This window comes from Lethenteron reissneri, chromosome 24 (genome assembly GCF_015708825.2).
Source record: "Lethenteron reissneri isolate LAM-NWPU_2019-01 chromosome 24, ASM1570882v1, whole genome shotgun sequence".
Lineage (NCBI taxonomy): Eukaryota > Metazoa > Chordata > Hyperoartia > Petromyzontiformes > Petromyzontidae > Lethenteron > Lethenteron reissneri.
Window position 1 is genome coordinate 15293369 of NC_083802.1, and position 15841 is coordinate 15309209.

General features: G+C 52.0%; 1 protein-coding gene across 11 annotated transcripts in view; it reads right to left on the reverse strand.

The window, feature by feature from the left end:
• Positions 1-15841, reverse strand: part of LOC133346666 (myocyte-specific enhancer factor 2C-like) — a 112331-nt gene that overhangs the window by 36515 nt on the left and 59975 nt on the right. For all 11 annotated transcript variants that reach the window (XM_061558439.1, XM_061558441.1, XM_061558438.1 and 8 more), the window contains exon 3: positions 12889-13092. In XM_061558439.1, the coding sequence (XP_061414423.1) occupies positions 12889-13092 (204 nt within the window). The remainder of the gene's footprint in view (positions 1-12888; positions 13093-15841) is intronic.

Here is a 15841-nt window from a genome sequence, read left to right on the forward strand (position 1 = left end):
TTCAATTAAAAACCGTCTTTCCCCTACAACAAAGAGGTGCGTCGGGTTTTTCCTGCATTCGTCAATCCACTGCCAGATTGAGGGCCTCTTGGTGCCATGTGGGGCTGTGGGGCTGTCATCCGATTGTACGTCGGCACACCGTTCCATCGAGAGGGCAGCTTAGGCGTGGAGGCGCGGAAGTGCAGTACAATGGATTTTGCTGCACTGCTGCCCTTTGCTGCCCGCAGGCGTATCATCACCACCCCCGCCCCCCGCAGCCCCTATGGCAACCCACTCGCGCGGAGCCATCGGCCATCCAAGCACCGTAACAAGCCGGCGTTTCTTAACCTGGGGTACCCTTCCTGGGGGTACGAGACATGGCTCGATTTTTTTTAGAAGGCAAATCATCGAAAACACAAATTGAGCACGGGTACGTAAGTACAACTTACTTTGTTGCATCAAAACACTATGCATTTATTAACACTGTACTTTTTTTTACGATTTAGAACCAAAGAGGGTGGCAAGGCCGCAGTAAAGGTTAAAGAACCACTTGGTCCAAGCGATGAGAACTCAAATCTCTAAATGACGAGGAACCCCCCTCCCCCCTCCTCCATCGCGATGAAAAAATGTATGTGGGGCCACAAAGTGGACAGACTTAACACCACACAGACACGTGCAATGGATGTACAAAATGTCTGTCAGCCTTACGCAGACCACCAGCTCCACAGAACTACACGTGCTGCCATTCTGTTTGTTTGCTTGCTTGGTTGGGCACATTTTCTCACTCTTCCGGGTTGTTGGTAAAAAAAAAAACGCCAAAATGACCCCACACGGTCACTTCTTTATTTGAGCTGGTGGTCTGCGACGAGACCGAGAGCACATTTGGACGTTCGCGGCGACGTCAGCGCCACCAGTTGGAGCCACAACCTCCGTCTTGGCTTTTGTAAATGTTGTGGATTTGCTCTCCAACACACCCGTGTGCTGTACTAGTAACGAATTGGCATGTTCCGTTCACGTGACAAACCTCACTAAATGGCCTTGTCGGGCGGTGGCGAGTTCAACTAAACATTTATATTTACGCAATCTAACCCAAAAAAAAACACCTGCATTATGGATGATATTGGTCGCCAAAGCCTACGTGCTAAACCATCTTGGCTTCCTTCCCGACTTCTGATGGGATGGAGGTGCATTCCATGTGATGTGGCAATAGGCGTGGTTTTGGGGGTAATTGATTGCCCATTCCTGCCGACAGGTTTTTTTTTCGTGTTTAGGGGGTGGGATTTTATTTTAATAAATCCACTGCCGTCATCTCGGTACAGGTGCGTCGATCTGGTTTGGCAGGAGAGACCTGCTGCTTTGTCAATCTGGCACGGCTGCTTTTCTTTTTTTTTGCTTTCATTTATCGACGACAACACCACGGTGACTCTATCTTTGTTCCACTTCCACTTTAGTTTGTGGCTGTTGTTTTTTTTTGCGTGTGGCGGTGTGAGAGGGAGAATGTAAAAGGATCGCAATCCCAACATTTGATGTGAACGAAAAAAAAACCGAAATCACACCCACCTAGGCTGCCCATTTTAAACCTCCGTTGTGCCCGACACAAAATTACAAACGCTGCAGAGATTCGCTTCGAAAATTAGTACGAGGTCAAATGTATATATATATATTTTTGTTTTAAGAAATCAGCAGCTTAAATCGTGTATGCTTTCCGAGAATGCCTGCCGGTCGGGCTGCCTGTCTACCCACCAACCGACCTTCGACATTGAAATCAAGGCTTGGAATGGTGAGTAGAGGCACACAAGAAGAGTCGTATAAATCTGTTTCCCAGGCTGGCGCTGTTGTTCGAGTGTGGAGGCACTAACTCCTGGGGCTGCCCACCCACCCACCACCACATCTCCCCCTCCCCACACCGCCACCACCCTCTCTCTCTCCCCTCCTAGCCCAAACCAACCCCACACCACCACCACCACTCGCCTCTCCTCCACCTCATGTCGCCAGCCGCCCTGGCTCTGCCTTCAATCTCAGCCCCCCTCCCCTCCGTCCCACCGCTCAGCCTGGCTCACACAATGCCCATACATGGCACCAAACACAGCAACTGCACGGCCGCCTGCCCCATCCCGAGGGGAGGAGGGCTAGGGGGGGGAGGTAGTGGGGGGAGGTAGTGGGGGGGGGAAGGCATGAGTTGGGGGGGGGGGCATGGGGAGGCTGGGGCGAAGGGGGAGAGGAGTGGGGGGGGGATTGTTGGGGGGGGGGGGAGCAGGAGGCCTCATTAAGCCCACATACGGCTTTCCGCCAGGCCAGCCCGGTAACCATCTCACGTGGACGTGCGTGTGCGCACACACACACACACGCGTGTATACGTGTGTGTGTGTACGTTCACAAACAAGCTCCCAGGACGTTCAATAAATACACGCGTGCGCATAGTTGCGTATGTACGTGTACAAAATATAACTGCGAGCACACAAATATATCACCCATACGGTATACGTACACACAATGAAGTGTATATTGCCTACACATACAAGAGCAGGCATCCACTAAACATTATACACAGTTATGAGCGTGCATACAACCAAGCATTGTCAGCAAATACGAGTACCCACGCATAAAAAAATACAGACACACGCAAGAATATCCCACTATCCACATGCACGCACGCACATACACATTGGAAATAAAGGACGTAGATCCATCCATACAGCCTTACTGGGGTAGGGTGACATGACAGTGGGTAGCGTACCAAACTATAAACCTGAGTGTGATTCCCGGCCACGGCTAACATCAGTCGCGTGCGATATCAGAACAGGCCCAGATCCTCCCCGAGGTCGACTCGGCAGCTTTACGTTAGAATCTGATGCAGTGTATAAAACATCGGCATTGGGGAGAAAAAGGCGGCATGGTTTGCCAATATTAATAGGTACTCACTAATAGCACTTGCCCCAACAAACACACAAATATTCAAAGACCCCCTGTATAGCCTTTCAAGGACTGTTGGGATGAAAATGCTATTAGCGAGCACCTATGAAGGCCGGCATGGCACACGATACGGTGGATGGCCAGCACCACGCCCGGCTGCCTTTGTCTCCCCAGTGGCGATGTTTACACACCACACCAGGTACTCAATTGCGGCCGATTCGACCTTGGGGAGGCACATCACCCTATTCAGATAATTGTCTATGTTGTTGGGTGTCCGTGAGCGGCAATCGAACTCAGGTCGCCGGATTCGTATCGCCGCATGCTAACCGCTGCAACTACACTACCGCTCCCCACGTGCACACGCGCACACAAAGATTCCCCGTCTCGCCTTAACAGACACGCACGGCACATTCGACCCATTCTGGCCGCTATGTCGCCATGTACGCCGGCTCGAATTTCCGCGCGGCTGTGTTCACGGTGGACCGTATTTCTCCTTCTGGCGCGTGTTAACGTTTATTTATTAGGTGACGAGATTCCGCCTAGCAAAACGTCCCGGGCAGCACGACGTCCGGGGCAGCACATCGGCCCAGGTCCCGTGTCGACAAGGCGACGAGCACCGTCAGGGAACGGAAAGAAAACCCACGCGGAGAGGGCACCCCCCCCTCCCTGCCCACCTCACCCCAGAGGCAAAGTCACTCAGCCACGCACCCACCCCGCTCGTTCGCATGCCCGCAATCAGCACGGTCGGCTCCGTACGGTGCGAAAGAAGTTAAACATGCATACGCCGGTGCAATGAGCGCGCACGTTTCGAACGGGTGAAGTTGTTTTCGCCGAAAATAAAATTTACAATGTTTTTACAGAATTGTAATTTGTCGAATATGCCTGTTTGCGTGTGCATTAACATGATACGTAGTGCATAAATCATGAAACGTTAGGAAAAAAATTAGGGGTGGTGGGGTTGGGTTTTTTCGCTCTCTCGCTTGCTGCACTCACACCGCATTTGCGGAGAGAAGAGAGAGGATGCATTAGCCGCTAAATCTGATCCGGGCATCGATTCAAAGCGATCGGTTTCAATTCCTCCAACGGATATAAAACCTTCCACGGCCACAAAAACTCAATGGCAAATCTCCCCGGGCCCGACGGCTGTGATATCATCCATTATCGGCCCCATCCCTCCCGCGACCATGCGGCTGTCAGCGATGCTGCGCTTTGAAAATGTCAAATTACGGAAAAATGTTAATTGTCTCGCAACACTACTAAGTCTAATTATCCAAAAATAGCTTTGCTGGGCCGTTATTATTTTTTTTTCCCCTTCGTGCTTTCGCACATCCTTGCAGGTCACCTGTTTGGCGCAGCGCGGTGTTGAAAAATGTTTGGAGGGCGAGCGCAGACTGGAAGCCGCGGTGGTGAGAGCTTAACTACCTCGCCCGGTATGCAGGAGGTCGTGGGTTTGATGCCGATCCAGACGCCTGTGTATTTGGAGATTGCATGTCTCTCCCCCTGTTGTTGCGTGGATTTTTCTCCGGGGCCTCCGGTTTTTCCCTCCACATTTAGAAACATGCGTTGCGAGTATTTGGCTGCTATAAATTTTCCCATCATAAGCCACTTTGTTGAGATATCATTCATGAGCAGGTTTGCTTCTGGAAAAGACCTATATATCTGGTAAAATAACAAGTTTAGTTTAGGAAACAATTATTACGATGAAAATAAACATAAAAAAAATAAGAACAATTTAAGGCATTTTTGTCAATTCTGCTGCTAGATGAAGGCCTCCCTTCCCCCCCTCCCCCCATGTAATTACTCCAACGACGACAACTATTATTCAGAAAACAACGAGTCGTTTAAGGCACTTTTGTCGATCCACTGCTGGAACTTTTTGTCAATCCGACCCACAGGAAAGACCGTTGCAATGCCGACCCGTTGCTGCCCGTCACATGGGCAGAGCGAACGACGCGGGCGGCGACTCGCTCGCAGTCTGCGCCCGTCACAGCTCCCGGCGACTTTCTTCTCCGTTTGAAATTCGGACGACGGGGGTCGGGCCATGCACAACCCACGCTACGACGCAAGCGATTTCAGCGAGGGGGGAAAAAAATACGCACGCTAAAACAACGCAACCGTTAAAAGGCAGAGCGCCCGCGGTTCAACGGGATGTATTTATTTTTAATGGTCGAATTGGCTAAGCGAACTTGACACTTGCCTGTCACCTAAGCTATCCCTTATGAGTGTTCATGTTCTTTGAAATGCGCTTTCATGTCTGTAGGCCTCACCGTTGTTTACGTGCCTGTTCATATTTATTTTACGCTGCGTACACAACGTGCGTATTTGTACCATGCGTGTTGCCTACAGACGGGTCGCGGAGGGATGGTGGTGAAAGTGGTTTGCGTGCTGCCCTATGAACCCGGCGACACGAGTTCGATTCCCCGGCCATGGCCGATAACATCAGTGCGGGGTGACGTCTAAACCAGTCTTAATCGCACCGCATTCGACAACTCGCGCTGACCAGCGTGGTGAAGTATGGTCAAACAATCCTTGTGAACATCATGATGTGGGGAACGGCCTTCATTCAGCAGTGGGTTGACAATGGGCAGCAAATAATTACTAATTATTGTTCCAGTATGTACAATCATCTCCTCTCGTTGTCTCTACCCATGGTATGTGTGAAGCCAATTGTGGGTGGGTGTTCAAGACGGCCCTTTCGTGTTGTCATTTTACTACTTGAGCACCAATAAGTTCAATCAAAAACTAAAATTCCCCACGACAACAATTAAAAGAACACTTAGATGCAAAAACACAGATCTCATCTGTTGTGTCCCAAGTCTTCTCACGCAAGTTAGAAACTTCATTAACGAGCAAAAGAAGACAGCCTACAATCAGGCGTCTCTTGTTAGCACTCCAGTGACATCAAATTGACATCACTCCAAATAACCCAATGCAGTAAAGTCAATACCACAGTGTAACTATTACTATTTTTTTATTATTCTACCAGGTAAGGCCCACTTAGCTATACAACCTGGCCACAAAAATGGCTTATCATGTGGACATTTATAACAGCCAAATACTCTAAATGCACCTTTTTAAAAACCGGAGGAGGACCCGGAAAAAAATCCACGCCAGCACGGGGAGAGAGACACTCAAACCCAAAATATACAGCAGCAGCAGGCATCAGAGTCGGGATCGAACCCACGACCTCCTGTACACCAGGCGAGGTAGTTGACATCTCACCACCGAGGCGTCGCATCTCGCCGTGACTTTGAAGTATTTTTTTTTCCCTCACCAACGAAGATTCAATCTCATGCTGGTCAGTGCCTGACACATGGCGGTCCAGGCACAGTACGTATCTGTGAGAGATAAGAGCCGTTTGATGTTCATGCATTGCGCCTTCACTTCCTCACAACCGCACTACGTTACTGAGAGCGGACACGCGTTCGCACGCACGTAAGGAAGATGGACACGGGACAAATATATATTTTTAACAGCCTATTTGTCAATCAACTGCCGTACCATGGTCGGTCATGAGGATTGTTTGATCACACTTCACCACGCTTTGTCAATGGGGGGGGGTGGGGCCCAGGACCGGTTTGGATAACACTCGCCACCCACGGTCAGCTGTGGCTCAAAATCGAACTTGGGACGCCGGGTTCGTAGCGCAGTGCGCTACCCTCCACACCGCCGCTCCACTGTGAGAACGCATACCGATGTGAAATATTTAACACCCATTACCAAATAACATGACATTATGCATATCCATGATATGAGACCTAATTTTTTTGATGAAAAAAGCGTCCTGGATAGCACGAAACTATTTCTGCACGGGAGCGCTGGGAATGTGTGCGTACCTGAGCAAATGCATGTGCGCGTGAACAAGCGAGTGAGTGTGTGCATGCGAAAGTGCACGCGTGCGTGCGAGCGCGTGTGTACATGCGCGTGTGCGTACATGCGCACAGGTGCCCGAGTGCACGAGAGAGCGCGCCAAGGTGGACGCGGGGGCGTGAGTGCACGTGTGCCTGCGCGTGTGTGTGCGCGCGTGTGCGCGCGCGTGTGCGTCCGCGCGTGCTCGCTGAGCTGAGGCCTCGTGGCGCGCGTGGGCGGGGGTTTGTGCGCAGGCGGAGTGGGATTAGCGGCGACAGCCTGCCGATTTACTCTGCGCTGCTGCACACGCCTGCGCATGCGCAGGCTGCGCACGTGTATGTGTGTGTGTGTGCAGCGCGCATTAAGCTCCCCTCTAATGAACTGTCAGCCGCGGCGAGTTGACTTGTACGTCTCATTGCCGGCTCGCCGCAACTCTCCGCCAAATGACGCTCGGCAAGAACGTCGGCTTTCTGTTTGTCCGCCCGGCCTTCCGTTCGTCTGTCCGTCAATCCATATTGTCCGTCTGGCTATCCATCGTCCATCTGCCTCTCTGGTCGGTCTCTGTCTGTGGTCTGGTTGATCCCCCCTGTCCTTCAGAGTTTACAATTTGCACAAGTGGTTCATTTTTCACACATGCGTGGCCGTTGACAGGGACCTGCTCGTATTTGAAATCATGCACGAGGTTTCTTATGGCCAAGGCTGAAGAAACGGCAGCGCGGAGATGAGGAAATCGGCTCATGGGCACGCGCACCCGATGCATTGTTACGTCACAGGACCGTGAGAGATGGCGAGGCATTCATCCAGCAGCGGCTTGATCATGGGTGAGGATAATAATGATAACGGCCACTCGGTTTCTTCGCTTTTCTTGGACCCCTTCAAACCGCGTTCACGATCTCATGGAGCTCGTTGAAGTGGCGAGGGACGTTGCACAGTCGGCTCCGGTTGTAACGGGAGCCGGTGGGGGGGGGTGGGGGGGCCGTGTGGGATTGGTGCTGGCGAGACGTTTCCAGTGTGAACCTCTTAGCACTTCACTGTCCCCCCCCCCCCCCCATGGACCCCTTGGCCTGTTACGGACCCCCTAATGATGCCCGTGTCTGCCCCAAGAGGCCACTGACCCCAGTGGAAACCCCCACCCCACCCAGTCTAACGGACGCCACACAGAGCCAGAGTCCACCCGGCATTGGAGGGGGTTAGAATTTTCATTTGCCTCTGCCGGTCCACGTAGCGATTGCTCCAAAACGTATATTTTGTACGCATTTCTTCCACTGCGCACCTCCTATTATTAGCACGGTTGGCTACGTTGGGTACGGTGCGAAAGAAGTTCAACATACAGGACATACACAGTCTTCAGGGTGCACTGCCAAGTGACCGCTCACCGTGTGACCGCAAGAGACGCCGGTGCCTTTTGAGAAACCTTTACCCAGCAGTGGATTTATCGTGGCTAATGAGGTGGGATTTATGTTAGACAGGGGAGGTGGCACGTGACCAGTCGCCACAACCAAAGCGCGTGGTATACCGGACGTGGCGTGCGGAAATACATTCTCGGTCATCGACACGGTTATGGCTCAACCCCCGCTGACGATAATTACGGTGGTCATCCACCAACGTATTTGCACTCCGTCCGTTCGAACAGCTGAACAACGCCGCCCAATTTCAGCCACAAATGCAACAGCAGAAAAAACCAAAGCACAATCCTCACCCAGAATCTAACTCCCCCTCTCCACTGCCCCCCCCCAACCGAAACCACCCGGCGGCCAGAACGCTACCCCCCCCCCATCCCCGGCACCGAATCGTACACGCGGCCCGGGCTTCCTGCAACACAATCAGGGTCACGGCAAGGATCGGGGGGGGGGGGGGGGGGTCGCCAACGGCTCGGCAAATAGAAAGAAATAGATGACGAGGGGAGTTCCCGCAGAGACGGTCGGTGGCCTGGCAAGACAGGCGACGCCATTTCATAGCCCTCACCACCTCCCCCCCCCCCGTCCATCCATCGCCAGGAGGGGTTTGCGGCAGATTTCGCTGCTCCGTCTCCTTCAAGGCATCCCGATCAGCGGTATCCAGGGTTACGCGGAGCACGCGCCCCCCCCCCGCTGTTATTCCGTATGTTTCCACCCCGTCTGGGCCGTGCTATTTTTAGCCGGGCAGCCGCAGCTATTTTTAGTCGACGGCTACGCCGGTCCTGCACCAAATCCCCGCGTTTAAAAAAAAATGCAGCAGCGAGGGGGATGAAAGAACGCTATTGATCGCCGTGTTTTGGCATACAATTACATAATAGGGCAGCTCTTGCACGGGGTGAAATGAGACTAAATATTTTTCTCGTCATCGGATGCCACAATCCTGCAGACTCCCATGCGAACCATTACTTGTTACATGACCTATAAAAATTCCGAGCCTTAACGCACGCGCGCGCGCTGTATACGTCCTTCCAGCGACGAAAACAAAGGAAAATAGAGATTAAGTTGGGCAGCAAGTGGAATTGCCAAGGCGCGTAACGTGCGAAACAAATCTTTTTAATCACGCCGTTTGATAGGCCAATGAGCCTGGATTGTGGCATCGCGAGACCCTGAGCAGATGGTGTCAATCTGCGGAGGCATTCGTCCAGCAGTGGATTGATTACGGCTGCTGATGACGACGACGCTTGATAGGACCCTTGGCTATGTCCCTGAGCCCCCCCCACCCCTCCCACCTCCAAAAAAATGATTGGCTGATAAAAAGAACCCTAAGTGTTTTTATCTCTTTAAATAGGTTTGTTCTGCCGACAGTTAAAACACTTTAAAGAAAACGCATTACTCTTTTGGCAGAGGCCTCAGAGCAGATTTAAAACAAGAAACAACTTTCAAGTGCGGCTGTCGATGCAGCAGATGGAAAACAACAAAGCTTGAAACGGCGTTGGCGTTGCATTTTTGTGCGACGCTAAATAGAACGCTTTCACACTAATTACATTTCGCTTCCCCCCCACCCGACCCATCGCAGACTCCACCCACCTTGCCCCCAAAATAAGCAACAATGTAAGAAAATGAAGAATGAACCCTGCCCGTCCCAAGTCATTCGTCTAATCTTGCGACGATGCGCGAGACGGGAAAGGTTACGTTGACATGGCGTGCGCAGAAAGCGCGGAGCAACTTGCAGCGACGTTTGTGTGCTGTTCCAATTTAAGGAGATTACTGGCCCTCGTGCCTAAGCGCAAATGCTTCCTTGGGGACCACGATGACCAATCAGCTCAGCCAGGAATGGGTTTATCCCCAAACAGGCCTTCAGAGATGTCCGACCACGTGTCTGACCCTCGACCATGCGGAGGGCTCAGTGCAGAGTGCTCAGTGCTGAGCACTCACCGCCACAGAGAGCACGGAGGAGGGTTTGAATCATTTACATGCTCAAAAGACTTGGGGACAGTTTAACGAGAAGATCTCGGGGGGATTTAACCGTGGTGTTTTTGTTGCGTGGGGCTACCGAAGTGGTGGTTGTTTCGTGATAAGGTCTGTGTTGTCTCAGAGTTACTTTTTTAACTAATGACACAGAGGTGGCTGGGTGGGTCAGGGGTCAGAGGCTAGAGCGCCGAGTTGCTGCCTGTGTCCGCGTCTGGGTTTTTAGACGCCTATGATTAGAGTGGATGCTCAAGCGTAGCGAATTGGTCTCCCGGTGAAATATTTTTTAGAAACTGATTTTAACGTGTAAGCTTGCATGGATCATTCTCTTGCCACAGCTCCTGATGCTCTGTCATTTCTGAATGGATTCTTCTTTGGCAGAGGTGGTGGTGGTGGTGGTAAAAGTTCTGACGGTGGTGATGTTGACGGAAACTGGTGGAGATAACTGAGGTAGTAGTATTGGTCGTTGGTTGTTTTTTTTGCACGACCTAACTGAACCATATGATGGATTGAGACTGTAAGGGCAGAACTTGGAGGGCACCTGCCAATTGCTTAGCATTTACATGACCAAGCAGAAATTACGTATCAAATGGCAAGTGTGATGTGGCATCAACAGCATTCAGCCACAGTGACCTCTAACCCTGGCTGCTTACATTCTATAGACATGAAAACAAATATCTCTCACCATGGCCACACAGACCATTGGGGGCAAGGGGCTGTTAGTGAGCACCGAACGAGACCAACGCAGCGAACGAGGGGACACCGTAGCCATCACCACACACCGCCAGTCTTCCCAGCCGCGATGCTTTCACACCACACCAGATACTCATTGTGGGGGCCGAGACGACTTGGATGGGAGACCAGGGACCGGTTGAGAAACAGATCACTCGGGCCCTACGTTTGTCACAGCCGTGAGCACGAATAAAACTGGATTCGCCGGGGTTGTTCGTAGGCGGAGGCAACCGCGCTAACCACTTGCTACTCCCACCGTTCCGATCCGTACACACACACACACTCGTAAATCTCACGGCAAATACACGGACGCGGCAGCACGCGAAGAGCACGAGCACAGGCCAGAGAACACACGAAAAACACAAGCGCGTTGGCACGGCGAGGCCGAACGCCTCGTACCACAATTACGGCAGAGGCTCCGAACACTCCCGCGCCACTCGCGGCCGCGTTTGAAATGTGACACGCGACCAAGAAGCAATTTTACAGTGGGAGTGGGGGGGGGGGGGGCCCGCAGCTGCCCAGCAGGCTTTAATTAGCACGGCCACGTGGAGGGAAGCATTTATCAGTGGAATGCGCACAACAGCGTTGCCTGTTGGAAAAAAAAAATCCCAAGGAGAAATTTAAAAAGGGGGAGGAAACTGGCGTTATTAATTCCAAGGGAGAATGTGGCTTGTGCTTATGATATAGCACCCACGTAAAGGTTTTTTTCTTGACCTCCGAATGCTTTGACCGCGCGTTCGTGTCGCGAAAACATTAAATGGGCCAGTCGGGCCTAGAATGGATATGGTTTGACCGGTTACGTATTGGATTTTTAGATTTAGTTTCTTCCTTGACGTCAATAGCTCAGTCAAAATGTTTATTTATGCGGTTGTTCGGCTGCATTGATTATCGTATTAGCGAATGCAGGTTTTTCTGCATGATATCATTTCTTGGGGCACCCCGAATTTTAAATATAAATGCTGAAGAAACAACTGGCTCAACAACGCTGATGCTCGAGCCGTAGAATCGCAACTTCTCTGCGGCGCAGAACATCTTTGCAGTTCACGCAACGCGCCCTCGACACGTCGACAAACGTCAAGGCCTCATCATCTACCTGCGGTGAAACAAATAACATGAAACCCGGGACAGGAATGACTGCGGCTTTCCTGGAACCGACCCTGGGCAAGTTGTGATTGAGATTGACCAGCGAACGTCACAGACCGTTTGGTAAGAAAAATAAAGACGGGCAAAATCAGATGCCCCCCCCCCCCCACCACCATTGACGCTGCCGCTCACCTTCCCACTTAAGGTGCCCTTCCGAGCTCGTATTAGCGCTAAAGCCGGGGTTAGAAGAGATAGACACAGCGGGTACACACATCAGATTAGCCTCAAAATCCCCCCCTCCCACACCTACACTCAAGAGGTCACCACCAGCCCCTCCCTCTCAGCCGCTCCCGTCTGCATGCGCGCACGAACGCACGCGCCGGCACGCACGCGCCACCACTGTCACGATTGTGAGAAGTGCCCCCCTACAAAGTGAAGACGCGGCCTCTGCCACCGCACACCCGCCCCCCCCCCCACCACCTCCCCCCACCCTTCAGATTTCCCTCGTCCCTTCTCATCTCTCCTCCTACCGATGCATTCACCCCTTCTATCCCTCCCGCGTACAGAGGAGAGTCCCCTCCCATCCCTCTGCATGCGCGAGCTCTAGCGGTGGCAGAACAAATCACCCGAGCTCCTTGTCCTCCGCTCGTCGATGCAGCTGCTCGCTCGGGCACACGACGCACGCACGCGCGTGCACCCACGCACGTGCACAAACACAGAAACACGCGTACGCGCACTTGTCCTTTGTCCCGCGCATAAGCGCAGCCGTTGACATTTGAGTTAATTCTGCTCTCTCTCCGTGAAGCAGAGCGACGACGCTTGTTCAGCAAGCGTGAGCACAAGAATCGTCATCGGCAAGGATCACTGGGGTTGAGGGGCGGTGGGGGGGTGGGATCGTAGGAATGGTGGGGGGGGGGAGGCAGTCAGAAGCTTGCGCGTGCCCCCCGCGCCAGCTGTGCGGACGCACCTCGATAATGTCGGAGTTGGTGCGGCTCTCGTGCGGCTCGTTGTACTCGGTGTACTTGAGCAGCACCTTGTCCATGTCGGTGCTCGCATACTGGAAGAGCTTGTTGGCGCTGTTGAAGATGATCAGCGCGATCTCGCAGTCGCACAGCACGCTCAGCTCGTAGGCCTTCTTCATCAGCCCGAACTTGCGCTTCGTGAACGTCACCTGGCGCGATGGGCGAGAAAGATAACGCCGCCGTTTTAGCGTTTTGTTTTACGCTGCAAACGGAGCTCGATAGTGAAGAGCGACGTGCCACTTACGGGCATAGAGGATCAACGGCGTAATCGGTGTACGTTATCCGCTGCGACACACGGACAATGTGGATCAGACACACCCACACGTTGACAAAGAAAAAACATTGAAACGAAGGGTGTGAAATGTGCGCAAAGGTGCACGTTCGCAATCCGACACAAGACGGACATGTGGGATTGGGAGACATCACATTGACCGTTACGAAAATAAGTGGGCTTCAGCGGGCGGTGTCACCGGGAAGGGGCGATGGCCGGCGGTCGAGACTGACGATGAAGTGACAGCCAAAGGAGGGAACATGCCCGCGATGGGAGCAATGAGAGCAGTCCGTCACGTGCAAGAGCTCGACGGATTGCTGCATCGCGAGACCGTGGGACACGGCGGCGGATTGGGGAGGTCCTCATTCAGCAGTGGGTAGATCATAGCTGCTGATAGTGAATTATGCACAGGCTAAGTATTGCACTCGCACGTACATCTTCATAACTACGCAAAGACAAATATGCCTCGAATAGGCTTAATAGGCTGTTGGGTCAAGTGCCGTTCACGAGCACCTATGAAGGCCGGCACGGCACACGAGGGAGCAGGTGGCCAGCACCACCCCTGGCTGTATTTGTCCACCCAGTGACGATGTTTACACATCGCACCAATTACTCATTTGAGGCAGAGTCAACCTAGCGGAGGCTCAGGAACGGTTCAGATAATAGTCACTGGTGTTGATGGTCGTGAGCGGGAATTTAACTCGGGTCGCCGGGCTCGTAGCGCAGCACGCCGACCGCTGCGCCACCGCTCCCCACCTACATACAGACATATTCGCACACAAAACACACACTTCCCACGTGCACGTGTGTGCACATACCCAATCTGGCACACACACTCAATGATATATATACACACACGCACTCTGGAAGGAAACGCTAGAGAGTAGATGCGGATTTCTTTGGGTGCGGCTTCAGAGGCACAACGCTCCTTGTTTTGTTTAGGAATGCGATAACCACGTCAGGTGTAACTTTGATTAATGCCCTCTAATTACAAAACTCAACAAAATCGCTGTTCTTTCTGCACGACTCAACAATAACACATTCAACACGTGATATGAGAAGAATTAACCTATTTCTTTATCTCGGCGCATTTCTACTCTAACTTTATCTGCAATAGACTGGGTTTCACTGGTCCCTTGTCATAGCAACGTTGAATATCCACCGATGGCTAAGGGGACCAGCAACAGCTGTTACGAGCACTACCCAATGCATGCCAGTTTCTGATGACACTGATTTTTTTCACCTCTGTAAAAGATATGGGTGGGGGGGGGATGAGAAGCAACGGAGCACAGTAGTTAGCACATTGCGCCAAGAACCCCTGGCGAACCGAGTTCGAACCCCGGCCACGGCTAACATCAGCGACGAGCGAATAGCAATCTGAACCAGTTCTGCATTTCACCGCATCAACCTCCAACCACCACCACCCCTTCACCAAAACCCGCACCGACCAGCGTGGCGAGAATTTGTTAAAAACAAACCCCATGACCGACGCAGCGTCGAGGGGACCGGTCTTCATCCAGCGGCTGATTTACAAACGGCAGTAAGACTATTAAATGGTTATTTATTACATTCAAAAGACTCTTGGCCACAGGAACGTTGAACTTCAGGACTGCCACGAGATCTTAAAGAGCGCCGCCCAATGCTTGCGCTGGTCTGAAGAGACTGACATTTAGACTTTTTTTTTAAAGTCAAGTTGTTATTTTTTTTGTCATTTTTTTCTGAAGGATGCTCTCACCTGGCCGTGCACGTGGAGCTTGATTGACTCGCAATGCGAGTGTGCCATCGGTGCGGGGGCAAGTGGCTCCGCGGGCCAGGTCTCGGGCAGTTGGTTAAATGCTTGAACTCTTACCGAGGCAGTTGTCAAAACATCGACATCAAGCCTCAAGGAACTTCCTCGCGCGCTCCATAAGGTCTCCTCGAGCTCCACAAACCGCGCTTTGTGCCAGGGACACGAGCAAAACATTTTTGTTGGAAAGCCGTCGGCGAGAAAATATGCCGAGCGGAAACCAGAAACCAAGAACCTTGTTTGGAAAGAAAGGCCTGACTAACGAAGGCGGGATTGCACAAACACGTGTCGAAACTCCCGGCTGTCATCTGAGGCTCTGTTTGCCACGCCAGGGCTTTGCTGTTTCGTCGGGGCCTAGAGAGCGACACGAACGCACACACGCCTCCGCGCACATGTGCGTGTTCGTGCGTGCGCATGCACAAATTCCGTTGCCTTGTCTCTTTCTCAGGTCCCAAACGCAAGAGCCGAAGCTGCGCCATTAATGCGCAGCAACAGTTCTGTACAATGCTGCTCTCTTTGTCCTGTGATCATCGCACACAAATCTTCATTTATTTCAAAGTTGTTCGTATTTAATCCAATTAAATCTGGGGAACCAAAAGTAATACAATGATGGGCAATTCACCAACAGTTGGCAATAAATATCCGCTTGTGAAAATGCAAGTTGGGGTTTTTTGAGAGTATGACCTGACCTTGAGAGAGCATTACCGGGACCTGGAAAGCATACAAAATGTTTTTATGGAGTGATCGTTTGGCCGAGTAGAGACACGGTCTACTGAATTATGACAGTTTTCACGTGTTGAATTTCGATTTAAAGCTTTCGTGACTGCAGGGATTCATCTTC